This window comes from Triplophysa rosa, linkage group LG8, assembly GCF_024868665.1.
Source record: "Triplophysa rosa linkage group LG8, Trosa_1v2, whole genome shotgun sequence".
Taxonomy (NCBI): Eukaryota; Metazoa; Chordata; class Actinopteri; order Cypriniformes; family Nemacheilidae; genus Triplophysa; species Triplophysa rosa.
This window is the reverse complement of record NC_079897.1, coordinates 8,736,023-8,760,652: the sequence shown is the minus strand read 5'-3', so window position 1 is coordinate 8,760,652 and position 24,630 is coordinate 8,736,023. Positions and strand designations below refer to the sequence as shown.

At 41.9% G+C, this 24,630-nt stretch overlaps 1 protein-coding gene and 1 long non-coding RNA gene across 8 annotated transcripts in view; one reads left to right on the top strand and one right to left on the bottom strand.

Moving 5' to 3' along the window:
- The window catches only part of plecb (plectin b), a 197,232-nt gene that overhangs the window by 44,441 nt on the left and 128,161 nt on the right, over positions 1-24,630 (top strand). For 2 of the 6 annotated variants that reach the window (XM_057341174.1, XM_057341175.1), the window contains exon 1: positions 8,645-12,483. The exons of 3 other annotated variants lie outside the window; for them this stretch is intronic. In XM_057341174.1, the coding sequence (XP_057197157.1) occupies positions 8,895-12,483 (3,589 nt within the window). In that variant the 5' untranslated portion in view covers positions 8,645-8,894. Of the gene's footprint in view, positions 1-8,644; positions 12,484-16,451; positions 16,483-24,630 lie in introns of those variants that run through there. One more of the 6 variants, XM_057341181.1, reaches the window with a different exon arrangement.
- The window catches only part of LOC130558673 (uncharacterized), an 83,521-nt gene that overhangs the window by 42,899 nt on the left and 15,992 nt on the right, over positions 1-24,630 (bottom strand). For both annotated transcript variants that reach the window (XR_008963466.1, XR_008963465.1), the window contains exon 2: positions 14,718-14,791. This is a non-coding gene — a long non-coding RNA (uncharacterized LOC130558673). The remainder of the gene's footprint in view (positions 1-14,717; positions 14,792-24,630) is intronic.

Genomic DNA, 24,630 nt, shown 5'->3' with positions numbered 1-24,630 from the left:
TGTAAAAGGTGACTCACTGAGAATGCATTATTTCCATGGCACTGCGGCACATTCCATTGTTATTTATGTAAATGTACACTAAATTGTTTACAGTAGCATGTCACATGAGAATTTTCCCCATATCAGGAATATTTACTGTATTAGCTACACACTGAAAACGGTTCTTGGCTTGCTTGGTTCAGCTTTGGCAGTAAAATCTATCAGAACTTTTCCCATGAGCAGTGATTACTGGTTCTTTGTCCAATGCTTCTGCAAGTAGAGTAAATGTCCTCTTTATCGAACAACACGAGGGATATTTGCACATCTCTGAAAGCTTTCTGGCTTGATTTTTCATCTCAATATGTTGTAGAAGAAATACTTGGAATGTGCAAAGCTCTTCCTTCTCTTTTGATCTGAAAATAAAAAATCCTTTGTTCTTGTTTCCTGCTAAGAAATGATTTACATTTCAAATGTACTCTTTGAGTATGTTTTTGTTCACTTTAGGACATTTTGAGGAACATGGAGGCGTATTTAGGAGTGTTTGAGTAATTGTTATCATAAATGTTACCGGGTCTTTTCAATACAAAAAAATACATACTATATATATTAATTTAATGTGAAATAGTCAATGTCATTACAGTAATTAATAAAATTAAAATACACAGTAAAATGGCAAAGCATATTTGTAAAGTATTGCTATAAGTATTCAATAGTGTTTAATAGTATTATTTGATGGAATACATTTAATGTATCACTCTAAAAATAATGGTGCTATATAGCACTAAAAGTGGTTCTTTGCTCGTAATCATAGGGGAACCACTTTTTCTGCTATATAGCACCATATCTTGGTGCTTCAGAGGTTCTTTAGAGGGTCTTTGGGGTGACCCACATGCTATATAGCACCGCTTCCATATAAAGAACATGTTAAGCCCCTGTATGGTTCTTCAGCGGTTCTATATTGCACCTCAGTCATCCCCAAGAACCACTGAAGAACCACTGAAGCGTCAAAATATGGTTATATATAGCACTAAAAGTGGTTCCCCTATGATTACGAGCCAAGAACCACTTTTAGTGCTATAGAGCACTATTTTTGTGTAGTAAAGAATGGTTCCCTTTCTGTCGGTCTCTCGACGTTGTGTCGAGCCGACAGATGGGGTTCGCTCTTGAGAACCTATCAACTTCTGGCTAGTTTAGAAAAGGCCAATGAAATTGGCGAATGAAATTTGAATGCCGGACTCCGCCCCCGGATGTCTGGGTATAAAAGGGAGACGGTGTGCTGCATTCATTCACTTTTTGTTCTTCGGAGCCCTCACACTGATCGACTTCGAGACTTCAAACTCTACGCCGAATTACTGCTGGAACCTTACGACGTGGTGCAGCGGATGGTCCCTTCCTGCAGCGACTTCCCCTAGGCATCTCGGCAGTGCCAGAAGTGTTCAAGTGTTTTTCTCTAAAAGAGCAAATTTCTCCAGCGTGGCATGTTCCGCTGTTCTCATGGGTGCAACACACTCATCGAGGAGGGGGACGGACACGATGTCTGCTTCCAGTACGCTAGGGCAGACGTTGTGGATACGTCCTGCCCGCACTGCGGGTGGTTGACAATTCAGACGTTGCGTCACGGGTGGCTGTGTTCCCACGGGACTCAGCCACCACCTCGTCTACTCCCCGCTCCGTGACGGCGGGACTACGGCCCTTCCGTCCGCTACGGCAAGTAGCGAGGGTGATATGAGGGTTACTGTGAGCGTTAATCCGCCAGCCACTGGCTAATGGACCGTTCGCACCTCGTCTCGCTCGTCTGACCGTTCCCCAGGAGATGGTCCCACCGTCTTGGTCCTCAACCACGTATTCGGACACGATGCATGATGATGAGATGTCTCTTGCAGCATCGGGGGGTGACGTACTGCCATCCGACTCCGACGATTCCTCGGGCTCCCTCCCTCGGGGGGTCGAGCCCAGGAAGAAGCGGACGTCGAAATGTCAGCCATGCTTTCCCGGGCCGCCGTGAGTGTTGGGTTGCAGTGCCCACGCTGCCTCTCCCAGCGCTCGCGGATGGCTACATGTTGCCTCGGGCTCCCAGTGCGCCCCCAGTGCCGTGTTTTCCGGAAGTGCATGAGGAACTTAGTAAGACCTGGAACGCCCCCTTTCCGGCATGTTTCACGTCATACTTTCATGTCTCGATCCTCCCTCGTCATCGGCAGTTCCTGCGGTTCTCTTTCGAGGGGCGGGCATATCAGTACAGGGTCCTCCTCTTCGGTCTGTCCCTTTCTCCACGTGTCTTCACGAAGATCGTGGAAGCCGCCCTCCTTCCCCTCAGGGAGAGAGGTGTGCGGGTACTGAACTATCTCGATGACTGGCTAATCTTGGCACACTCGCGAGATCTGTTGAGTACACACAGGGACCTGGTGCTCCGGCACCTAGATAGGTTGGGGCTACAGGTCAACTGGGAAAAGAGCAAGCTCTCCCCTGTGCAGAGCATCCTCTTTATCGGTATGGAACTCGACTCTGTCTCCATGACAGCGCGACTGACTACAGAGCGCGCCCAGTCAGTTTTGAACTGCCTGAAGCTTTTCAGGCAGTCAGCACTCCCCCTGAAACAATTTCAGAGGCTCCTGGGATACATGGCATCGTCGGCGGGGGTGGTCCCCCTCGGGTCGATGCTCATGCGACCGCTCCAACACTGGCTACAGAGTCGGGTTCCTTGGAGAGCGTGGCACACCGGCAGCAGGCATATGGTCATCACGCCTTTCTGCTGACGCACCCTAACCCCCTGATCTACCATGACCTTCTTGCGGACAGGGGTCCCCCTAGGGCAGGGGTCAAGGCACGTCGTGGTGATGAAGGATGCCTCCCTGCAGGGTTGGGGTGCCGTGTGCAACGGGCACGCAGTGTCGGGGTGGTGGACGGGCCCCCACCTGCGTTGGCATATCAACTGCCTAGAGTTGTTGGCTGTGCTACTTGCACTGAGGAGGCTACATTGTCCGCTTTTGTACTCCCTGACCGAGGCACCCCTCGGCATGGATGCCCTTGTGCACAGCTGGCCGCGGGACAAGCGGAAGTATGCCTTCCCCCAGTGAGATTCATTGCACAGACCCTGTGCAAGGTCAGGGAAGAGGAGCATCAAGTGGTACTAGTTGCGCCTTACTGGCCCAACTGGACTTGGTTCTTAGAGCTCGTGCTTCTGACAACAACTCCCCCCTGGCCGATCCCCCTGGTGAAGGACCTGCTTTCCCAGGGGAAGGGTCATGTTACAGCATCCCAGGCAGACCCCTGGAACTTCCATGTCTGGACGGGACAAGGAGATCCTGAGTGGCCCACCCCCGGTGGTTGGGACATCACTCAGGCTAGGGCGGCCACTATGTGGCTATACGCCCATAAGTGGTGCCTCTTCTCGTCCTGGTGATCTTCTCAAAGAGAAGACATGCAGAGTTGCTCGATCGGGAACATCGCTGTCCCTTCCTCAAGAGAGACTGGAGAGTAACCTCTCCCCCCTCCACACTGGGAGTGTATGTAGCCGCTACAGCCGCTCATCACAACCCAGTTGCTGGGAAGCCTCTGGAACAGGACCTGGTCATTAGGTTCCTAAGGGGCGCAAGAAGGCTACCGCCTCATCCGCGCTCCGTACCCTCTTGCGAGCTAGGTGGCGGGCCTCAAGAGGCCCCCCCCCTTCGAGCCCCTCGGAGCTGCCGCTCTTTCTCACCTCACGATAAAGACGGCTCTCCTGATGGCGCTCACCTCCAAGAGGGTAGGGGACCTACAAGCACCATCCATGTCCACAGATTGCCTATAACTCGGGCCCGATGATTCTCACGCTATCCTGAGACCCTGGCCCGGCTATGTGCCCAAAGTTCCCACCACTCCCCCTAGAGACTAGGTGGTGAACCTGCAGGCGCTCCCCCACCGGGGAGGAAGACCCAATCCCATCCGTGTTGTGTCCAGTACGCGCACTGCACCTCTACTTGGACCGCACGCACAGCTTCACAAGCTCTGAGCAGCTCTTTGTCTGTTTTGGAGGTCAGCAGAAGGGGAGGGCTGTCTCCAAACAGAGGCTGGCGCACTGGATCATGGATGCCGTCGCTACGGCATACCGATCTCAAGATCACCCCTGCCCGTTAGGAGTGAGGCACACTCCTCATGGGCACTGGCTCAGGGCGCCTCTCTGGCATACATCTGCAAAGCTGCGGGTTGGACTACGCCCATCACCTTCACGACGTTCTACAACCTACGCGTGGAACCGGTGTCAGCCCGCGTCCTGCAGGGCAACATGAAGGACCGGCAGCCGGTAGGGCGTACGCCTGTGAAAGCCCTTCCCCCTTCCTCTAGGGGGATCAGCGGCTATTTACGCCTCCCTTCTTCCCTTCTTTCCCCACTGGGTAAAGAACAGGCATTCCATCCATCACTAAGCACCTTCTGGGGGTGTATCTACCAGATACTGTAGCTTTAACCGGACCTAGTGCTCCAGACGTGGTAACCCCCTCCCCCGTGGGCGGTTCCGTCTGATGTATCCTCATGAATGGTTCCCACCTCGGTAACCCATGACCTCCCTAGGTGGACATCCACCTTGCGGTTAACTGCTTCAGTCCGCACGTTTTCCCATGAGTTCTCCCCTGATGGTGAGACCATGTGGTGTCTCCACTAATTCCTCCCTGTGGTAGGTAGTGGTCTCTGTAGCGTTTTCCCCCCAGGGGGGAATCATGCTTACCGAGTGGCCCTTACGGTGCCGGGTGGCTTCTCGCTGTTAGAGAATCAAGGCCTCCGCCCGTGACGGCCGGTGGCAGGGGCTTCCCACCTTTTCTTCAAAAGCTCTGGTACCCCCTACCTCTCCAATGGACGGTTACAATTTCGCACTAGCGCTCACATCTGACTCGCCCAGGCCAGTCAGCGTCGCTCCGCTAGAGATTGTGACGTGGCACAGCGCTGTGGCGTTTTCCATAGGAACCCCATCTGTCGGCTCGACACAACGTCGAGAGAACTACAGAAAGGGAACGTCTTGGTTAAGGATGTAACCTCAGTTCCCTGATGGAGGGAACGAGACGTTGTGTCCTTCTTGCCACAACACTGGCCGCCCACCGCAGCGGTCGAGGGATGCTCAGGCTCCTCAGACCAAAAAGGTGAATGAATGCAGCACGCCGTCTCCCTTTTATACCCGGATATCCGGGGGCAGAGTCCGGCATGCAAATTTCATTCGCCAATTTCATTGGCCTTTTCTAAACTAGTCAGAAGTTGATAGGTTCTCAAGAGCGAACCCCATCTGTCGGATCGACACAACGTCTCGTTCCCTCCATCAGGGAACTGAGGTTACATCCGTAACCAAGACGTTTTCATTATGGTATTACAGATTTCCCTTTCCACAATCACAACACCCCCAATGGTCTAAAGTTGGTCCTTTTAGTAATTTATTTCCCTTTTAATTTGGGGGGTTTTTGACCTGGTTATATGGAATTCAGCCATTTGCACATCCCTTTTTAAATGACTGCTTGAAGCAGGTGAGTATGTATGGTGGCCTGTTTTAGGATTTATATTCATCTTAGTGTGAGTTTCTGCACGTATGCTTAAAGAACCTGAAACAGAAAGAAGTCATTAGGTCATGATGAGTTCAGTTATTAAAACACGTCCCAGTGACGTGTTAGTGTATATCTGCTTTGTGCCTCATTTAGCACCAATAGGCTAGCTCGATTGTGATTGGCTGGATTAGCTGTTTCACACTGGGAGGAATTTAGGAAACGCACTGATCAAAAAAGCTTGATCTTAGCTTGGAGACAAACACAAAACATTTGGGGCATGTTTTGTAAAAGAGCATTTGCCCCTTTAAGTGTAGCAAAGAGTTTACTTTTTGTTTTCCTTAAGCTCATAAAGTTGCAATGGTGCTTCGCCCTCAGTCCATATTTGGTTGTAGAGCTGCTGCGAACAGAGTAAGTTTCAGGTTCTTCTTGGGTGTGAACAGGTGTTTGAGGTTAGAGGTGACATCAGTGGATTTGATGGGAGAGGCCACAGCAGTGTCGACATTTCTTCACTTAAGACAGCTGAAGCTCTGTACACATCTTAAACACACTTACAGTAGGCCTACCGGTCACGACTCGAGAGCGCGAACGTTTGTACAGTACATTTGAGTGTTTAGATATTAGCTGCATCATAATTTTCATACTTACACAATGCAGTTAAAGTACACTGGCTACAGGTACACAGAAAAATAATAAGTAACAGAAAAGAGTAAAATACTATTGGATTACTTCAGTGTGTTAGCAAATATGGGGTAGGAAAGTACTATTGTGTTTTGTGTACTTTTGAAAGGCTGTAACCCTATTAGCAGAGGTCATGTTCTGTATACTCAGATTGATTTGCATTGTAGAGTCGTTATTGAAATCATGTTCCATGGCTCAAGTGCACTTGTGCTTTGTTGTAGTTTAGATCTGCACCAGACATCCGAAGCCATGAATTAACCAGTTTATCAATATTAATTTGTCTTTTAGTCTCCCCAGAATTTACAGATGCCTGATGGTGACTTAATATGCAATCATGTGAAAATAAAATAAAAGTGACATTCTTGCCTAAATAATTTTTTTTATAAAATTTGTTCTACTGAAAAAGTCTTTGTATTTTTCTTTCTGGATGTTTAGACTTATTTACAGTAATAATAACAACAATTTATTGTGATATGACTAAACTGAGTGCACTGCTTGGGCCCAGACTGTGTTCATCTCGGTCAAATTTATTCAACACTTGGTTTGTTCTTGGTTGGGTTTGGTGCACTGTGATGTGATGTCTCACACAGCTGCCCAGGAGTTATTTTCATGGTGTTGGAGAGAAGCAAAAGAGGATATTTGACCTTCCCGGAACTGACACACTGTATGTCTAATTCCATAGCAACAGAAAACAAAACAACTGTGAACAGTCCGTTTGAGGTTTAAACACTGCGTATGGTTTTTGCTATACCTTTTTTCCTACCAAATATACTTAGAAAATTGGTAATTACAGCGAATGAGAAATTAGATCTGTTCGTTTTTTTCCAGAAGCTATGATAGACAATCAGTGAAACACATGCCTTCTCACTTTCCTGCATCTGTCTGTGTCTGTCCTGCCTTTCTCTCCCTCACAAATCAGGCACCTTATTCTTGGATCCTTTGAAAGGTTAGCAGCAAAGCACAGCTCTTTATTTAGTGTACTCTCTCATAGGAAACTCATTCATAAGCTATATTGAGATATATAGAGCCCTCAATGAATTCCTTGTTGGTAATTTCAGACTGTTGCATCATGCATCACTTTGATGCTAATAGCGCTTGCAAAAAGTATTTGCTGAAACGCTATTGTCTTTTATTTTCTTCTGCCAATATTCTATTATAAAAAAATGATGTTACTATTAAACAGAGTATTACATTAATATCTTCATGTATGCAAAACATGAACCAGCTTCTAAATCAGTGCATTTTAAAATATACCTCAGCTTAAAGGAAAAGTTGTCACAAAAAAAGTGTGTATATATTTATTTGTCGTGCTGAACACAAAGGAAGATATTTTAATAAAAGGTTGTCCTACTATGGGAGTCAATGGTGACCCCAAAAGGCTCATTAGAATATCGTAATTTGTAATCAGCACAACAACAAAAATGTATACAGGTTTGTAACAACTGGAGTGTGAGCAAATGATGACAACATTTTTATTTTTGGATTGAACTATTCCTTTAATGTGAGCTTAAAGATTAACGTTGACTTTTCTGTCCCAGTTTATTGTTGCTTCTGAACGTGTTTGCACACTGTTAAAGAAATGTATCACATTAATACAGTACTTGCACATAAATAAGAATAAAAAACTAGTCCTAATTTTAAATGAGCTAAACCTGTACTTTTCTGGATTTTTGCTAGTTTTATTATCAATGTCAATATGTGAACAATACTGAGTTGATATAGTTTCTACCTCAATAGTATCAGGTTTTAATCATCAGTTGTGTGTTATCTTCTATGCCAACCTATTGATCCCTTATCAAAATCAGTCCCTGCCTCTCCTGTTTACATATAGAGTGTAGTATAATAACTGCACGTAAAACAGACCTCTCGAAATGTGAAGATTTGTGATGAATTCTATGAGGAATTCAAGTGACTTTAAGGGAAAAGGTGTGTTCTGTCATATGATATGACATGTGTAAACTCCTTGCCTAAGGGGTGTGTTAACCCCTGTATCTTTTTTTTCTATTAGATGACATACTTAAAGGTTGTCTCATCTAAATTATTTTTGACCAATCTACTCTCTCCGCTGGTAAGAGTGTCCAACACACACGGGGCAGTGTAACATGTCCTGTGGGTGGTTCCTCATAGACACTGTTGCACAAATGCTTCAGTGAAACATAGGTGTGCTGAGCGGGCATTTCTTTAGACTATTTTAGAGTTCTATTTTTCTTCACTATAGTTTTGGTTATTATCTATGCATATATTTGCTTCAAGCTTTAAGTCACAAATGTTGCACGTGTGCCGACCGGGCTATTTCATTCTAACAGTTTTTTCCTTGCTTAACCAAGGTGGGAGGGGCTGACTGGATCACAGTTCTCTCTCTCTCTCTCTATTACACACACCCCCTCTCATTGCAGCTCTGTCAGTCTGGACTATGCTCACTTTCAAGGAAGGCTGGGTACAGAAGGGAACCGTTTTCCTTCTCTAAGTTTTTATTTTGTCTCAAAGAAAAGTTTTAATAGAAAGAACATCTTTTGCTGAGAAGGGACTTTATCTAAACTACAACGGACAGGCACAAAAAACAGGTTGTATTTATTTTTAGCCTTCTTTGAATTCTTCTTCTTCATTGAATTAGTAGCACGTGGCAGCCGGCTCTTCTGCAGGACACAGAGGAGTGAGGTCATACAGTGATTTGTTCTTCTTTGGTGTAGTTGTCACTGTTTAGTCATACGTTGTGAGTCATATTAAGGAAACACAATGGTTGCTGGAATGTTAATGCCCCTTGATAACCTGAGAGCAATCTTTGAGCATCTCTTTCGGGATGGTGTCATGGTGGCCAAGAAAGACAAGCGTCCCCAGACCAAGCATCCTGAGATTCCTGGTGTGGATAACCTGCAGGTGATCAGAGTTATGGGCTCACTGAAGTCCAGGGGATATGTGAGGGAGACCTTTGCATGGAGGCATTTTTACTGGTACCTTAGTAACACAGGAATTGTTTACTTGCGCAATTACCTTCATTTGCCTTCAGAGATCGTGCCTACACCACTACAGAGAGTACGCCGGCCAGCTGCCACTCTGGCCATCGCCCCAAGGGGGGCACGGGTACAAGCTGTTCAGGGTCCAACTTCTTATGTTCCCAAACCAGTCAAGATGGGCGCAGAAAAACAAGAGGCTATACAGGATCGACAAGAATACCGCCACAAAATGACGAGTACTGATGAGGAGGAGAGGATTGAATCCAATGAGAGATCACCAAGATTTAGAGGCCGTTCAATAGCTAGCAGTCAGAGACCCAAAGGATCATGGGAACCCAGGGACCAACCCAAACTTTCTCACGGTTACACTGAAGAGATGGAACCAAGTGTCAGAAAGAAAGTTTCTATGCATACAGTCTCCCAAATGCCTCCTATTGTAACTCACCATGTCAAGCCAGTTAAACAGGAAAAGATGAAGGAAATGGAACTCAGGGAATGTATCAAGACAGCACAAGAGCAAAAAACACAAAAGCTTAGTGTCAGCTCGGATGTGCCAAGTGTTTCATCAGCAGTGGAGACAATAGAAGTGGATTCCCCCCTATCTGTTTCTACTAAAGCAGTAAAAGAAAAACACATAGAAATGCTGTTTACAAAGGAAACAACACCCACAAAAACTACCAATAGCAAAACGGCTAAGGATGCATCTCAGCCTATTTTCTCAAAACTAAATTTGGAAAAAACTGAGAAAACAGTCACTAGAAATGTGCAAGATGTGCCAGCTGTTTCTTTGTTACCTACGGACGCCATCAAAGAAAAACCCAAGGAAGAGGTGTTTATCAAGGTCATTCAGAAAACCACCTCCACAGTAACAGTTGATAGCAAAATTACTAAAGATGCTCCTCAACACATTTCCTCAAAGCCAAAGGAGGAGAAAACAGTTGTGGCTAAAGATGTGCAGAATATATCAAATGCTGAGACAAATATAGGGGAATCCTCTACGTCTTCTGTCCCCACTGAAGCAGTCAAAGAAAAACACAAAGAGGAGATGTTTATGAAGGTTTCTCAGAAAACCACATCCACAAGAGATAGCAAAACCACTAAGGATGATGCTCATTCTACTTCTTCAAAACTGAAGGTGGAGAAAACACAAAAAAATGTTGAGGGCATAAATAACCAGGATAGACCAACAGCGGAGTCAGTTGCAGTAAAATCCTCCGTGTTTTCTGTCCCCATTGAAGCAGTAAAAGAAAAACCCAAGGATATGGTGGGTTTAAAAATCTCTCAGGAGACCGCATTCATGGGAAGAAATGATAGTAAAATGAAAAAGAATGCTTCTCAACCTATTTTCTCAAAGCCAGAAGTGGACAAAAAACAGAAAACATTGACTAAAAATGTGCAGAATGTTCCAACTGTTTCTTCATCACCTACTGAGGTCATCAAAGAAAAAAACAAGGAAGAGGTTTTTATCAAAGTCTCTCAGGAAATCACAAACACAGATGAAATGGCTAAGGATGCTCCTGATCCTACTCCTTTAAAACCAAAGGAAACACAGAAGAGTCTGGACATGCCAAATGTTTCATCAACAGCTGTTTCAGTAAAAGTGGAATCCTCCATGTTTTTTTCTGACCCTGTCGAAGCAGCCAAAGAAAAACCCAAGGAGGAGATCGATTTAAAGGTTTCTCAGAAAACCATGGTAAAAGGTGATAAGGATGCTTCTCATTCTACTTCAAAACTGAAGGTGATGAAAACACAGAAAACAGTTTTGACCAAAAATGTTCACGATTTGCCAACCGTTTCATCAACGGCAGAGACAGTTACAGCGGAATCCTCCATGTTTACTGAGGTGCCTATACAATCCTCTCACGAAAACACATCCACTGTTGATAACAAAATCACTAATGATACTCCTAATCCAACTTCCTCAAAACCAAAGGTGGATATAACAAAGATTACAATGACCGAAACTGTAAATGAACAATCTTTCAGTAATAAAAAAACAGCAATTGCAGTGGATATCTCTATTGCACCAAATCATTGGCCTTCCGTTCATGCGGCTGGTTTGACAATGAACAATTCTGAAAAGAAATTTGATATTAATTTGCCACATCAAGCTCCTGAGCTTTCATTTAAGAAGATTGTCAGTAATTCAGCTACAACACCAGTGCCGCCCATAACATCTACCAATGTTAAGATGATTAATAATCAACAGAAACAGCCTGTTTCCCAAAAGGCTGAGGAAGTCCAAGAAACATCCAAGAGTCAAACTACGCTGCCAAAAGTTCATGAAAAGGTAGACATTCCTGATGCCATTTCTACTGCTGAGGTCATAACAAAGGTTAGGGGTCACAAGGCCAAATCTCAGTCCCTATCTACACGTACTGACACCAGTAAGACAGTAATAATAGAACAAACTGCAATACAATTGGAATATATAGCAGCAGCACCAAAACCAATTGATTCCATTCAACAACAACCATCATCTGGAAAACTGACTGAGGAACTGAATGTTGCTGGTGAAACTAAAGCTGCGATGAACAAGGATCTAGGTGCCTCAAAGCCTTCGAAAGGAAAGAAAAAAAAACATAAATCAGCTGACAAAACTCTTGTTTTAAAACCATCCCCTGTTGTTGATACAGAAGCAACACTTGTGAAAACAACAGCTCAAGATGCCAGTAATGTCGACCTGCCAAAGGTCGAAGCCCCAGAGCAAGTTGAAACAAATGAATCTGCAAGGACATCCTTTAAAGAAATGCACATTGTGGAGAGCACACAGTCAACAGCTGTACAGAATGAGGCCCCGACTCACAAAAAAGAGGTGGAGCCTGCTCAGCCCTTGGCTGAAAAATGGAAGGTTCAGAAAAAAAAGACATCCTCTGCAAAGAGACAGTGGGAAGCACCGGCAGCCGTAGCGTCAGCAGCAACAGCAACAGCCTCAATTCAGTCCAACCCCCTCCCTGACCACAGGGAACCTCCCAGTGTTGCACAACACTCTGCCTCTCCTGACACACATCAGAGTAAAGTCAGGCAGAACAGGCTATCGGATAGCAAGGCCCCTGCACAGCCTGGCCACACTGGCTCTCTTCCCGCTGAAGAGCTCACCTGCGACACACAAAAGCAGCCCATAGACGACGCCATGCGGAAGAAGATCGTTGTGGTGGAAGAAGTGATTGAAGTGCAACATATAGCCAGTCCTGGTGCAGAACAACCTGTTGCACCCCTTCTGCCAGAGGTTGCAGAGGATGATTTGGACTATGACGTCTTGGAAGAATTGGCCATAGAACGTGGCATCCTGCAGAGTCCTGAAAATGAGACTTTTTGGGATCATTCACTACAAGAGCCTGAGCAAAAAACCTTCCCCAACTTCATAGAAGGTACGAGACCTTTTCTGTTCTGTCTCCTCTCTTTCTCCCATGAGCTTTTGATGACAATTGCCATCTGTATTTGCTGTTTGAGAGGTTCAAGGTGACTGCTGTGGTGTTGGAATAGTGTCTGTTATTAGGCTGTTGGGCACCCTATACTTGAGAGGCATGTTACAGTATATGTAGGTTATTAGAGTGAACTGTGTCTATTCTCTCCAGAGTGAATAAACAGGAGATTTGTAGATTTTAAAGTCTTTGATGTTTCAGCGTGAAGTTAAGCTTGCATGTGCTGCAGCATATTCAAATTACAGTAGCTATACGGTAGTTGCTTAAACTCAAGTTGTGTGAGCATACAGTATAAACATGAATGTCTTCCAAAATGAATTCTTAGCTGTTGCAATAAGGCATGCTTTTATGAACTCTTGGGAAAAAAATGTATTCAGTCACAAATCTAAATCTGGGCATATTTGTTTCCACTTAACTCTGAGACATTATCCTCTGTTAGTAATTCACATCCACACCCAAAACATCAAATTATGCATCAAATTTCACAATCACCCTTTTGGTATTCGCTTTTCGCTTTTGCTTGTAACTAGCTAGCTTGTGATTTTTGTGAGGTTTCATTGGTCTTGAAGGGGAATACCAGACCGGTTGTAATAAGCAGTTAGCCAGCACTGTGTTTCTGACAGGACAATAATGTTTGAAGTCAGTTCCACCCACCATGCTGCGAGGCACAATATAGTGCTACAGCTACATGTTCTCTGAGTAGAAAAAAAGCTCTTTTTGGCCTTTAAGATTCATGAAACAACAAAACCAGTGCTGTGCTTTCAGGACTAGTGCCATTGCAGGGGAAGCAGGTGTGTTTGTCTATTTCCGGTGGTTTGTCCTTTCTTGTCTCTGGTTTCCAGTGATCAGTTATATACTGGAGTCTTATGCCTGCTTTTTGATTTATGGAATGGCATACTGCAGATAAGGTTATCCATCCAAAATTCTCCAGTGTCTTACTCCACTTCAACAGACCTTGCAAAAAGAAATCTCTGGAACGTGTGCTGCAGTTGGCTTTGTTTTTGTTTTCATGGATGTGCATTCCAGTTGCATCCTGGTACATTTGCTTAAATGCAAGACTGTTAATGGAAATATTTATTAGCATTGCTTTTGTACATTAGAGTTATCTGCTTATCTAGCAAATCTAGCAAACATCTGACAGAGAGAGTTGTGGGGTGGTGTGAAGGCTTTAGTAATGAACGGAAGAATTTAGATTTGGCACGGGTGAATCTAAAATTTTAGATTTAATGTGTGTGTTTAGTAGGTGTCTCACATAGGAAAGATGGACAAATGATTAGTCTTTAGTTTTAATGTTTCATCATAGTCTGTTCATCATAACTTTGGGTACAGTCACAATTCCCATAGGAATTCTAAGATTCTGAATGCATTACTGAATGCGGTTAAACTTAAAGTTTATTTTAAATTAAGATCCATAATTTGTTATATTATGATCAGATGTCAGCTCATAAGAACGTAAGAAAGAATGTAAGAAAGGCAAACTCAAGTCAGATGTGCTTGATGACATATGCATAGGTAATTTTCGACTGCCCCCTACTGCATCTCCAAAGCACATGTCTTTATGAAAGGCCTTTCTATCACCTTCAGATGAAACATTTCAACTGGGAATGAAATGATTTATGGTGTCTAGAACATATGCCACAAAACCAGTATTTTATTTTTTTATTCTTTAGCAGATTTTTGTTCAGAAGTACACTAGACATATGGAAGTTTAAACTTTGGTAGCATTGTTGTCTGAGCAGACAACAGTGTTTTGTGTGCTCTTAGTGTTTCACATCCACCAAACATTCCCGCATGTTTGTGATGTGACAGACCCTCTGATGTTCTCAATGTCACAAGATTGTGATACAGTACATGAGTCATTTGAAGTTGAATTCTGAGAAGCCAAATCAATCTGACCTTTCAGAAGTCAGAAATTAGAAAGTAACGTGCATAGAGCCCATGAACAAAGTCACATGAATTCATATAAAAATAGATTATAGTCAGTGAGTGGCCTGCACACAACCTAGACTTGAACACCTTTGGGGAGTTATCTTGTTATCTGAGACATCTTTATGTGGAATGTAAATGATATATTATACAATCCTCTGAAATAGCAGTTGTTTTAATGTCATCAAGCCATGCAGTATCTGTCAACCTTATTAAAAATCCTAGGCAAGCATCTAAGACATGCAAGAGCTTACCTGTCGGCATTTCGCTGACTGATACATGACCAGTCTTGGACCCCGTCTAAAATGACACAGCTTTCTTTAGACTCCTGCATAACAAAACAAAAAAATACTTGATAGGCGTAAGTTTCTCAACTGGTAGAGCATTATAGTATCAGGGAAAAAAAACATGAGTTCGATTTTCAACACAAATCTTGATAAAGACATATACCTTGAACATACAATAAATTGCTTTAGATTAAACCAAATGCGTAAATGTAAGTTATTTACATGGTAAATAGAGATTCTTCATTTTATTTAATTGTATGTTAATTTAACAGAAGAAATTATCAGATGCTGCTTAAATCTATTAATAATGTATTGTGCAGATTCACTAGAGTAAAATTAAACCAGATTACTGTACAGGTGCTGGTCAGTCAAAATTCCAAGGGTTGTTCAGATGCCAACGGTTGTTCAGATTCTATTAAATATCAAATTAATGCACAGCCATAAGTACTATAAATACGAGGGAACTCTGTCAACGGAGTAATTATAATCATTCTAATTTCAAAGGATCACTACAGTATGTAAACCATACTATATTTAGCATATGTCTGGCTCCACCTAGGGTCTCAAAAGATTATGATATGGCTCAAAAGAGGCTGAAATGTCCATCCATGTCAGGCATCCCATTACCACATTCCCTATTTAAATTAATAAATAAAAAAAACATTTAAACTCATATGGAACTCATATGGTTAAGAATAGTTAAGAATAGACAGACATATGATGTTCAGTGCTATAGGCAGTATGTTAGAAGCTGAATGCTGTTTGATCTACTGAAATTAAAATTTGATTATTATATTTTGTCTTTTTAAGTCAATGCAATTTTATTTATATAGCGCTTTTTACAATTTTCATTGTTACGAAGCAGCTTTACATGAAACATATTGACTATAAGCAAAACATTTAAAGTTATAAAAGTGAAAACAAAAAAGGTTAAAACGCAGAAAACAGACACACACACAAAACACTCCACACACACAATACGCACACGCATTAACACACACAGACACACACACAAACACGCACAGGTCCCCATGGGCAGGTGTGCATTCAGGTTTAGGTCCCCACCGGGATATAAAAACATGTCCACACACACACACACACACACACACACACGCACGCACGAACGAATACACGCATGCGCACTTACACACACACACACATGCACACACACAGTGGTTATCACAGAAGCACACAAATATTAAACAGACTATAAATTACTATATGTAATATTAATTTTATATAGGAATTTATAGTCGATTATTCCATAAACGTCAATAAAAAGGAGTCGTTGTGTCCGGCAGCAGAAAGTAAGACAAAGACAAGGGAGTTGTGATGCCATATCATAGAATAAATCCACCATCATCCAGGAACAAGCTGGTCTCTACCAGGTCCTATAGCCAAAGGGAGGCCACAGGGGTTTCATCAGATTCTAAGTGTGCCAGCATGAGCAGCTCACCCTTGATATTTATATCCCCCTAGCTCTTATACCCTTCTCCTCTCACACTGCCTCTCACGCCCTCCACCCCCAACCCCCCTACCCTCCCCTGCGCTACTATGCCTCCACCCACCTACTGGCAAAGCAAAGGCTGACATATCGGAACAGCAGGCATGGGCCGTCAAAAATAAGAAGGGGACAGAGCTGACCAAACAAACGGAGACTCATTCTTTATCTGTATTCTTGCTCTGGTTTACAACTTCTTCTGTTCCCCAAACTTCATGAAGGTCATACCTGGTAGGACAGCAAAACTTAAATTTGACTTTTTCTGTGTGTTTGATCAACATGTTAAAAGTTGTTGTTGTGGAGGAGAAACACTTTGTTGACATACACAGATGCTTCAGCTTCCAGACAACATGTTTTGAATTTTTTTCCATATTAAAACCTGTTGGCGCTGAAATGGCACACTGGTTATAGCGGATTAGTTATTTATGTTTTGCTGTCTTGAATCTCGCAGGATGTAAACCCTCAGCTAACTGGAGAAGTTAGCCGTTCAGGAGGTCTGACCCACAGTTATATTGTGAGCTGGGTGGGCAGGTAGGAAAATCGGGTTTGAGTTGGGATTCAGAAAGAAATTCCTAAGTCTCTATCTGAATGTGAAGTTTCTCATATATGTGCTATTTGTGAGAGCTGTAAAAACACTCCCACCTGTTTGGGGCTTGAAGCAGAGCACTCCCGCCCTGTAATAATAGTAAGCATCTGATGTTTAAATGGCTGCAGGTACAAAGGAAGAAATGTTGTGTAACTTTAAATTGCTTCAGTTTCAAAACATTAAACTTTTTGACAAAGAATTATCTCATGAATAATCTATATTAAAGGAGCGTTTTGGGCTCAATGCATGTTGAAACAACATCTGTGACATGCTGTCAGTTTTCATGAAAAAAAATAAGCTCATACTTCTAGTGAAATTTATTTACAATGGAAGTCAGTCTTTTATTAACGGTTACTGTCAACAATTGTTTCTAATTTGTACGAAATGTGTTTTGTACAAATCAATCTTCAGTATTTAACATACTGTATAGGAGTTAACAGGGTCAATAGAAATCAACTGCAATGGGAGTGGGTGTTACACACCAAAATAAAGTGGTTTGAGTTTTAAAAATATTCATAACAATATTAAACACAGATCAGACACACCTCTTCTGTAAAGATGAGATTTGAGAAAGTGCTAATGATTTTCCCACAAACCTTTGGGTGTATCATTATTTCTGGCTTGATGAAATTCCTTTCTGCCCTCAACTAGTTTTCCTTGTACAACTAGGTGTGTCTTGTATTTCAGTCTTAAGTTAAAAGGCTTTGTAAACTTTAGGGGGTCATGTTAAAATTGGTTCATGAGGTTGTCAAAAATTCCAGCCTTTTTAGGGAATAAAAGACAGTGAGACAGAATTAATGAATTAGGTGATGATGTTTATTCTGCTGGAGAACAGGTGAGAGGACTTGAGAAGGGCGGTGATAATGGTTTTAAAATGAATGCATATATTACTAACAGATAAAGCGGTAGGGGAAACTCCCTTGAAAGAAAAATAATCATTCGTTCCCTTTAACAAAGTTTGGCTGAAAGACGCTGCTTCCTACATATTTTTTTGGCGCACCCCCCAACTGCCCTATATCTCACCAGGCAAACAACCCATGTCACCCCATGTCACTATATACCCTTCCACCTGTTCCTGTTGTCTGACTCATCCTAGATTAATGTAGCCTTAATGCCACTGAGCTCCTCAGATTCGGCTCTCCCCACCCTGGTGGTTTTGGGGCACATTGCTACCCTGATTGCAGTCTGGTGTTTGAGGCAAACAAGAGGTGAAGATAAGAGATTTACTGTCAACGGCAAATATTGTTATGGTGTTTCTGCTCAGTTTGTCCTCTTTTCTGGTCTGCAGAAGCTTCTCACTCCTCTCACTTGTTTGAGGCTTTTTGGGGAGTAGTTTTAAAAATTTACCTTGTAGGTTGTTTCTAAGAGGAGAGTGGTTTATTCATTGTTGGAAATGTTGTTTACAGTTTGCTATTGAATTTTTTTGTTTAGATTGGATTCGTGTTTTCATAATGACTATAATGTTTTTTTAAATCAAAATAGCATTTGACTTGATATGCTATAGTACACTGTTCATATTGTGCTACACTTCCACCTTAGAGTATGCAATATCAAGTCAGCATTATGCAGCAGTGACTGCAAGTAATCTCTTCACTTAAAAAATATTCCAGTATATTTCTGCTGTAGTTTTTCTTTAGGTGACAGAGAGCATGTTTCTATACTGACCTTTACGCAACTGTGACCATCATAAGTCTCATTATGTCTTGCATGTGTGAGGCAATCAGAACAACAAGTGTGTGATGTTATTGTTGCCCAATGTAGAGGTATGCAACCTCTCACATGTTAATGTGCCTGGCTTGTAAAGTATTTTTCAATGTCACATGCAAGCAAACTTTAATTCACACCTACATACAGTACAGTACTGTCATGGCTCTGCTTCCTTAGTCATGTTTTTCTTGGTCCTGTAGCAGAGCCATGGCAAAGCTTTTGGTTATGTGTGGAGAGAAACATATTATTGTCCTTTTGACAATAATATACGTTCTCTCCAGTGTCTTGTCATTGGCCCCATTCCTCTCGTTTCCTCGTTATCTTTCCCTGAGTGTTTAATGTCTCACACCTGCCCCATGTCGTTATCCCTCGTTTGTGTTTCCCATAAATAACCTCTTGTTTCTTTGTCTTGTGTTCGTGGATTGTGCGTGGTGTACCATGTTTGGTGTTTGTCAGCGTCTCAGCCTTGCCTTGTCCTGTCCGTGATCCAGTTTTGTTTAGTAAGTTGTTTTAGTGTTGTTTGATTACGGTTTTTGCTTTTGTTTTGCCCCCTCGTGGGAAGTCTTTGTTTTCTGTTTTGGTTTAGTTCCTGTTTGATACCCCCTCGTGGGTTTTTCCTTTGTGTTGTTCATTTAATAAATATATCTTTGTTAACCCCTTCACTGCTGCCTGCGCTTGGGTTCTTTCCTGCCGTTCCGTGACAAGTACTTGTCATTGAAATCCATCTCATCAGGGCTATGCGTAATCTTTAATGTAGTAAAAAAGATGTGTGTTTACAGTTGAAGATCTTCATAACATGTTTCAGATAGAGAAATGTTTAGACATGAATCTAATTGAGAAGGTATTCTAAAATGTATCAAATATATTATAAAACCTCTATAAATGTACACTTAAAATGTATCCTTGTGATTTTTAAACTTTATTTAAAGTCAATCTTTGTACATGGCAAAACAGAGTCTTGGGTCTTTTAAAGGGGGTTTCAGGACAGAGATTCCCTTTTCCAGACGAGTGCCCTGTTTCAGTCTCATCTCACAGTGCCTGTAAATAAGGAGCTGTTTTCTGTAATGACATTGACCTCTGTAAGTAGTTGGCAGGTGGCCTCTTTCACTGACACTTGGTTGGATGGTTATTCTCCTCTTTCCTGCACTTGCTTGTTTGATTATAAAGCTGTATGATTCATTCAATCATGTTACACTTTATTTCTTTACTGCTACTTTGTAGATAACTTGACCTTATTAATTATGGGTTCTCTATGAGGAGGATGACAAACAGTTACATGACTCCTGTTCATTCTGTTCAATGTTTAAATACAGTATGATTTGTTATAATCTAACATCAACCTACAGTACATACAAGTATGTGACTGCGAGCACTGTGTATTTGCATTTCTACTAATTAATGGTAATTAATTATTAATAATTTTATTTTTTCCATTATTTATGTTATTAAATTCATGTTTTTTAATGACCGGCATGTACTGTATGAACACCTAAATCAGCGATACTAGTATTTTTTATTACAGCAAAATTATTCTGGGTTCAAATGACTGTACCTTAAATCCCCTTTGATCTAATAAGGCAGGTCAAATTCATTTAAATAGGAAAGGGATGGATAAATAGAACAGAAGGCTCTGAAACACTGCAGCATTGCTGTAATTCATAACTTTGAATTGCAAATGAAATCAAAACTTTGAATAACAAATGAAAGTCCACTCTGAGTTTTTCCGATTGCACATCGAGGGAAAAAAAATACGGTACATAAAGTACACTTGAAACAGTTCTGTACATATCCTAGCCATATTCCCAATCCCACCATAATGGTTGGGACCTCAGGTTAACTTCCAGATGTGTTGTGATAAATGTATCTTATCTCATCACTAAACCTTGGCTCTCTGGAAACAGTCGTAATGGAAAGCTCTGGGCTCATGATGTAAACAGAGCACATATGCTCCAGGGCTCCATGCAAAGGTGAAAATGAGACCTGTGTGGTATATTGTGCTTGAATACTGTTGGATGGGACTGGGATGGGATTCAAACTCAAAGCTTTAAGGCTCATAAAAGGGCCTCTGCCATTGAAACTTGATTCATGACCTTAGACCAAAGCCTGTTGATATTTATGTTGGAGACTAAAGGGATGTATCTGCTTTCTCCTTAACTATGGTAAAATTGCTGTTAACATATGAGTTAATTCAGCAAGACTTTATTATACATTCTATCATCTGTCATTAGCAAATGTTGAAACATATGTACATTGTAATATACACTGCGTTCCAAATTATTATGCAAATGATATCTTTCTCTGGTTTTCCTAATTTGTCGATGCAAATGACAGTCAGTATAATTTTCAAGTAATCAACAGTTAGGGTACATTTGGAATTTTATTGAACAAACCTCCCACTGACAACAGTATTTATTTAAAAAATGAAAAACTCAAAATGCACTGTTCCAAATTATTATGCACAACAGAGTTTGAAAACATTTCATAGGTTGTAAAAAACTGAAAATGGTCATTTGTTGAATTTGCAGCATTAGGAGGTCATATTTACTGAAATCAAAAGCTATTTCAATCAAAAACATCCTAACAGGGCAAGTTACATGTTAACATAGGACCCCTTCTTTGATATCACCTTCACAATTCTTGCATCCATTGAACTTGTGAGTTTTTGGATAGTTTCTGATTGAGTTTCTTTGCAGGATGTCAGAATAGCCTCCCAGAGCTGCTGTTTTGATGCTAACTGCCTCCCACCATCATAGATCTTTCGCTTGAGGATGCTCCAAAGGTTCTCAATAGGGTTGAGGTCAGGGGAGGATGGTGGCCACACCATGAGTTTCTCTCCTTTTATGCCCATAGCAGCCAATGACACAGAGGTATTCTTTGCAGCATGAGATGGTGCATTGTCATGCATGAAGATGATTTTGCTACGGAAGGCATGGTTCTTCTTTTTGTACCATGGAAGAAAGTGCTCAGTCAGAAACTCTACATACCTTGCAGAGTTCATTTTCACACCTTCAGGGACCCTAAAGGGGCCCACCAGCTGTCTCCCCATGATTCCAGCCCAAAACATGACTCCGCCACCTCCTTGCTGACGTCGCAGCCTTGTTGGGACATGGTGGCCATCCACCAACCATCCACTACTCCATCCATCTGGACCATCCAGGGTTGCACGGCACTCATCAGTAAACAAGACTGTTTGAAAATTAGTCTTCATGTATGTGTGGGCCCACTGCAACCGTTTCTGCTTGTGAGCATTGGTTAGGGGTGGCCGAATAGTAGGTTTATGCACAACTGCAAGCATCTGGAGGATCCTACACCTTGAGGTTTTCGGGACTCCCGAGGCACCAGCAGCTTCAAATACCTGTTTGCTGCTTTGCAATGGCATTTTTGCAGCTGCTCTCTTAATCCGATGAATTTGTCTGGAAGAAACCTTCCTCATTCTGCTTTTATCTGCACGAACCCTTCTGTGCTCTGAATCAGCCACAAATCTCTTCACAGTACGATGATCTCGCTTAAGTTTTCGTGAAATATCTAATGTTTTCATACCTTGTCCAAGACATTGCACTATTTGACGCTTTTCGGCAGCAGACAGATCCTTTTTCTTTCCCATATTGCTTGAAACCTGTGGCCTGCTTAATAATGTGGAACGTCCTTCTTAAGTAGTTTTCCTTTAATTGGGCTCACCTGGCAAACTACTTATCACAGGTGTCTGAGATTGATTTCAGTGATCCAAAGAGCACTGAGACACAATACCATCCATAAGTTTAATTGAACAATATAAAATTAAATGTTTACGACACTTAAATCCAATTTGCATAATAATTTGGAACGCAGTGTAAATATATGAGAAAATCACAGTTTCATAACATTTATAAATATTTGTAATTATATGATTTAACTATGCTTATGCTATAGATGACAAATACTATAACGTCTTAACAATATTAATCAAACAATTAATAATAGCTCTGTTTGTGATATTGTTCAGGAAGAAACTCTGCTATTAGGCATTTGTTATTCAAATTGTGATTCTTTTGTGGTAAAGTGATAGTTCAGGCAGTCTTGCTATAAGGATGACTTCCATGCAGCTTTTGTGTTTTTATTAGTGGCTGAGATCATGGTAAGAGTAAGAATTGTTGCTCTTTAAGAATGACTACAGGGGACTCCAGCAATGTTTCAGAATGTTTTGCTCGATGTGGCCTTTACATTGCTGGAATTATTTACCAGATATGTTATGGAGAAAGAGGTTGATTCAGAAAGATGTGCTGTGTTGGTAAGTGGGGACAGGGAGGAGTTTGTTACCAGGCCGGGGGTAAACATGGGTCTTAGCCACTCCCTTTTCTTACTAAAGTCATGCTTTGACTCATTCTCATCAGTGTTATATATTTTATTCACATAATTCCTTGTTGCATAATTGCTTTCCAGATTCAGAGAGATTATTAATCACTTTGGTCGTCTGGTGCCAGTTTGTAAAAAAAAGAAAAAGTATGTGAACCTTTTGGAATTTCATTGTTTTCTGAATAAATTTGTCATAAAATGTGATCTGATCTTCATCTAAGTCAAGGGTATAGACAAACATAATGTGTCTGAAAATAATAACACAAAAAATCAATCTTTCATGTCTTTTTTGAACACACTCATTCAACATTCAAAATGGCAGTGGAAAAAGTAAGTGAACCCTTAGAATTAATAACTGGTTGACCCCCCCCTCCCCTCCCCTCCCCTCGGCAGCAATAACCTCAACCAGGCGCTTCCTGTAGCTGTGGATCAGACCTGCACATCGGTGAGGAGGAATTTTAGCCCATTCTTCCTGGCAGAACTGCTTTAGCTCTGTCATATTCTTTGGACGTCTCATGTGTATGGCCCTCTTCAAGTCAATCCATAGCATCTCTATTGGGTTGAGGTCTGGGCTCTGACTTGGCCACTCCAAAAGGCGGATTTTGTTTTTCTGAAGCCATTCTGTTGTGGACTTGCTCCGGTGTTTTGGGTCATTGTCCTGTTGCATCACCCACCTTCTACACAGTTTCAGCTGACGTACAGACATTCTCACATTATCCTGAAGAATTGTCTGATATACTTGGGAATTCATCTTCCCCTCAATGATTCCAAGATGGCCAGGCCCTGATGCAGCAAAGCAGGCCCAAATCATGATGTTTCCTCCACCATACTTTACAGTTGGGATGACATGCCGTGCCCTTTCTACGCCAGATGTTGTGCTGTGTGTTTTTTCCAAATAGTTCAATCTTAGTTTCATCAGTCCACAAAATATTTTGCCAATACCGCTGTGGAGTGTCAATGTCCTCTTTTGCAAACTTCAGGCGTGCAGCAATGTTCTTTTTAATAAGAAGTGGCTTCGTTCGTGGTGTCCTGCCGTGGATACCCTGCTTGTTCAGTGTTTTACGTGTTGTAGACTCATGAACAGAGATGTTAGAAAGTTCCAATGATGCCTTCAAATCTTTGGTTGTCATTCGGGGTTGTTTCTTTACCTCATTGATGAGTCTTCGTTGTGCTCTTGGTGTCATTTTGACTGGGCGCCCACTTCTTGGTAGAGTAGCAACAGTCCCAAAGTGTCTCCATTTGTAGATTGTTTGCCTAACTGTAGACTGGTGGATTTCTAAAGTCTTTGAAATAACTTTGTAACCCTTACCAGCTTTATGTAAATCAACGATTCTTGCAATTCTTGATCGTGGATCCTCTGAAAGGTCTTTTTGGCGAGGCATGGCTCACATAAGCATGTTCTAAACTCCAAAAGTTTGAGGGGGTTTTATTAGTCAAAGTAGCTGTAGTCCACACCTCCAAACCTATTATCTTAATGAGACTCCAGGTGTGCTAAAACCTGACTCCAATTAGCTTTTTTGAGGTCATTAACTGCTGGTCATTTGAGGTCATTTCTACAAGCACTACAAGGTTTTTTGGTTGTTCTAAATAAAGACATGAAAGATTTAAAAAATCTGATTACATTTTATGACAAATTTATTCAGAAAACCATGAAATTCCAAAAGGTTCACATACTTTTTCTTGCAACTATATGTGCTTCCAATTCACACAGCAACATTAATATTGGCAAATCATTTTACTTCTACTTTGCTTGT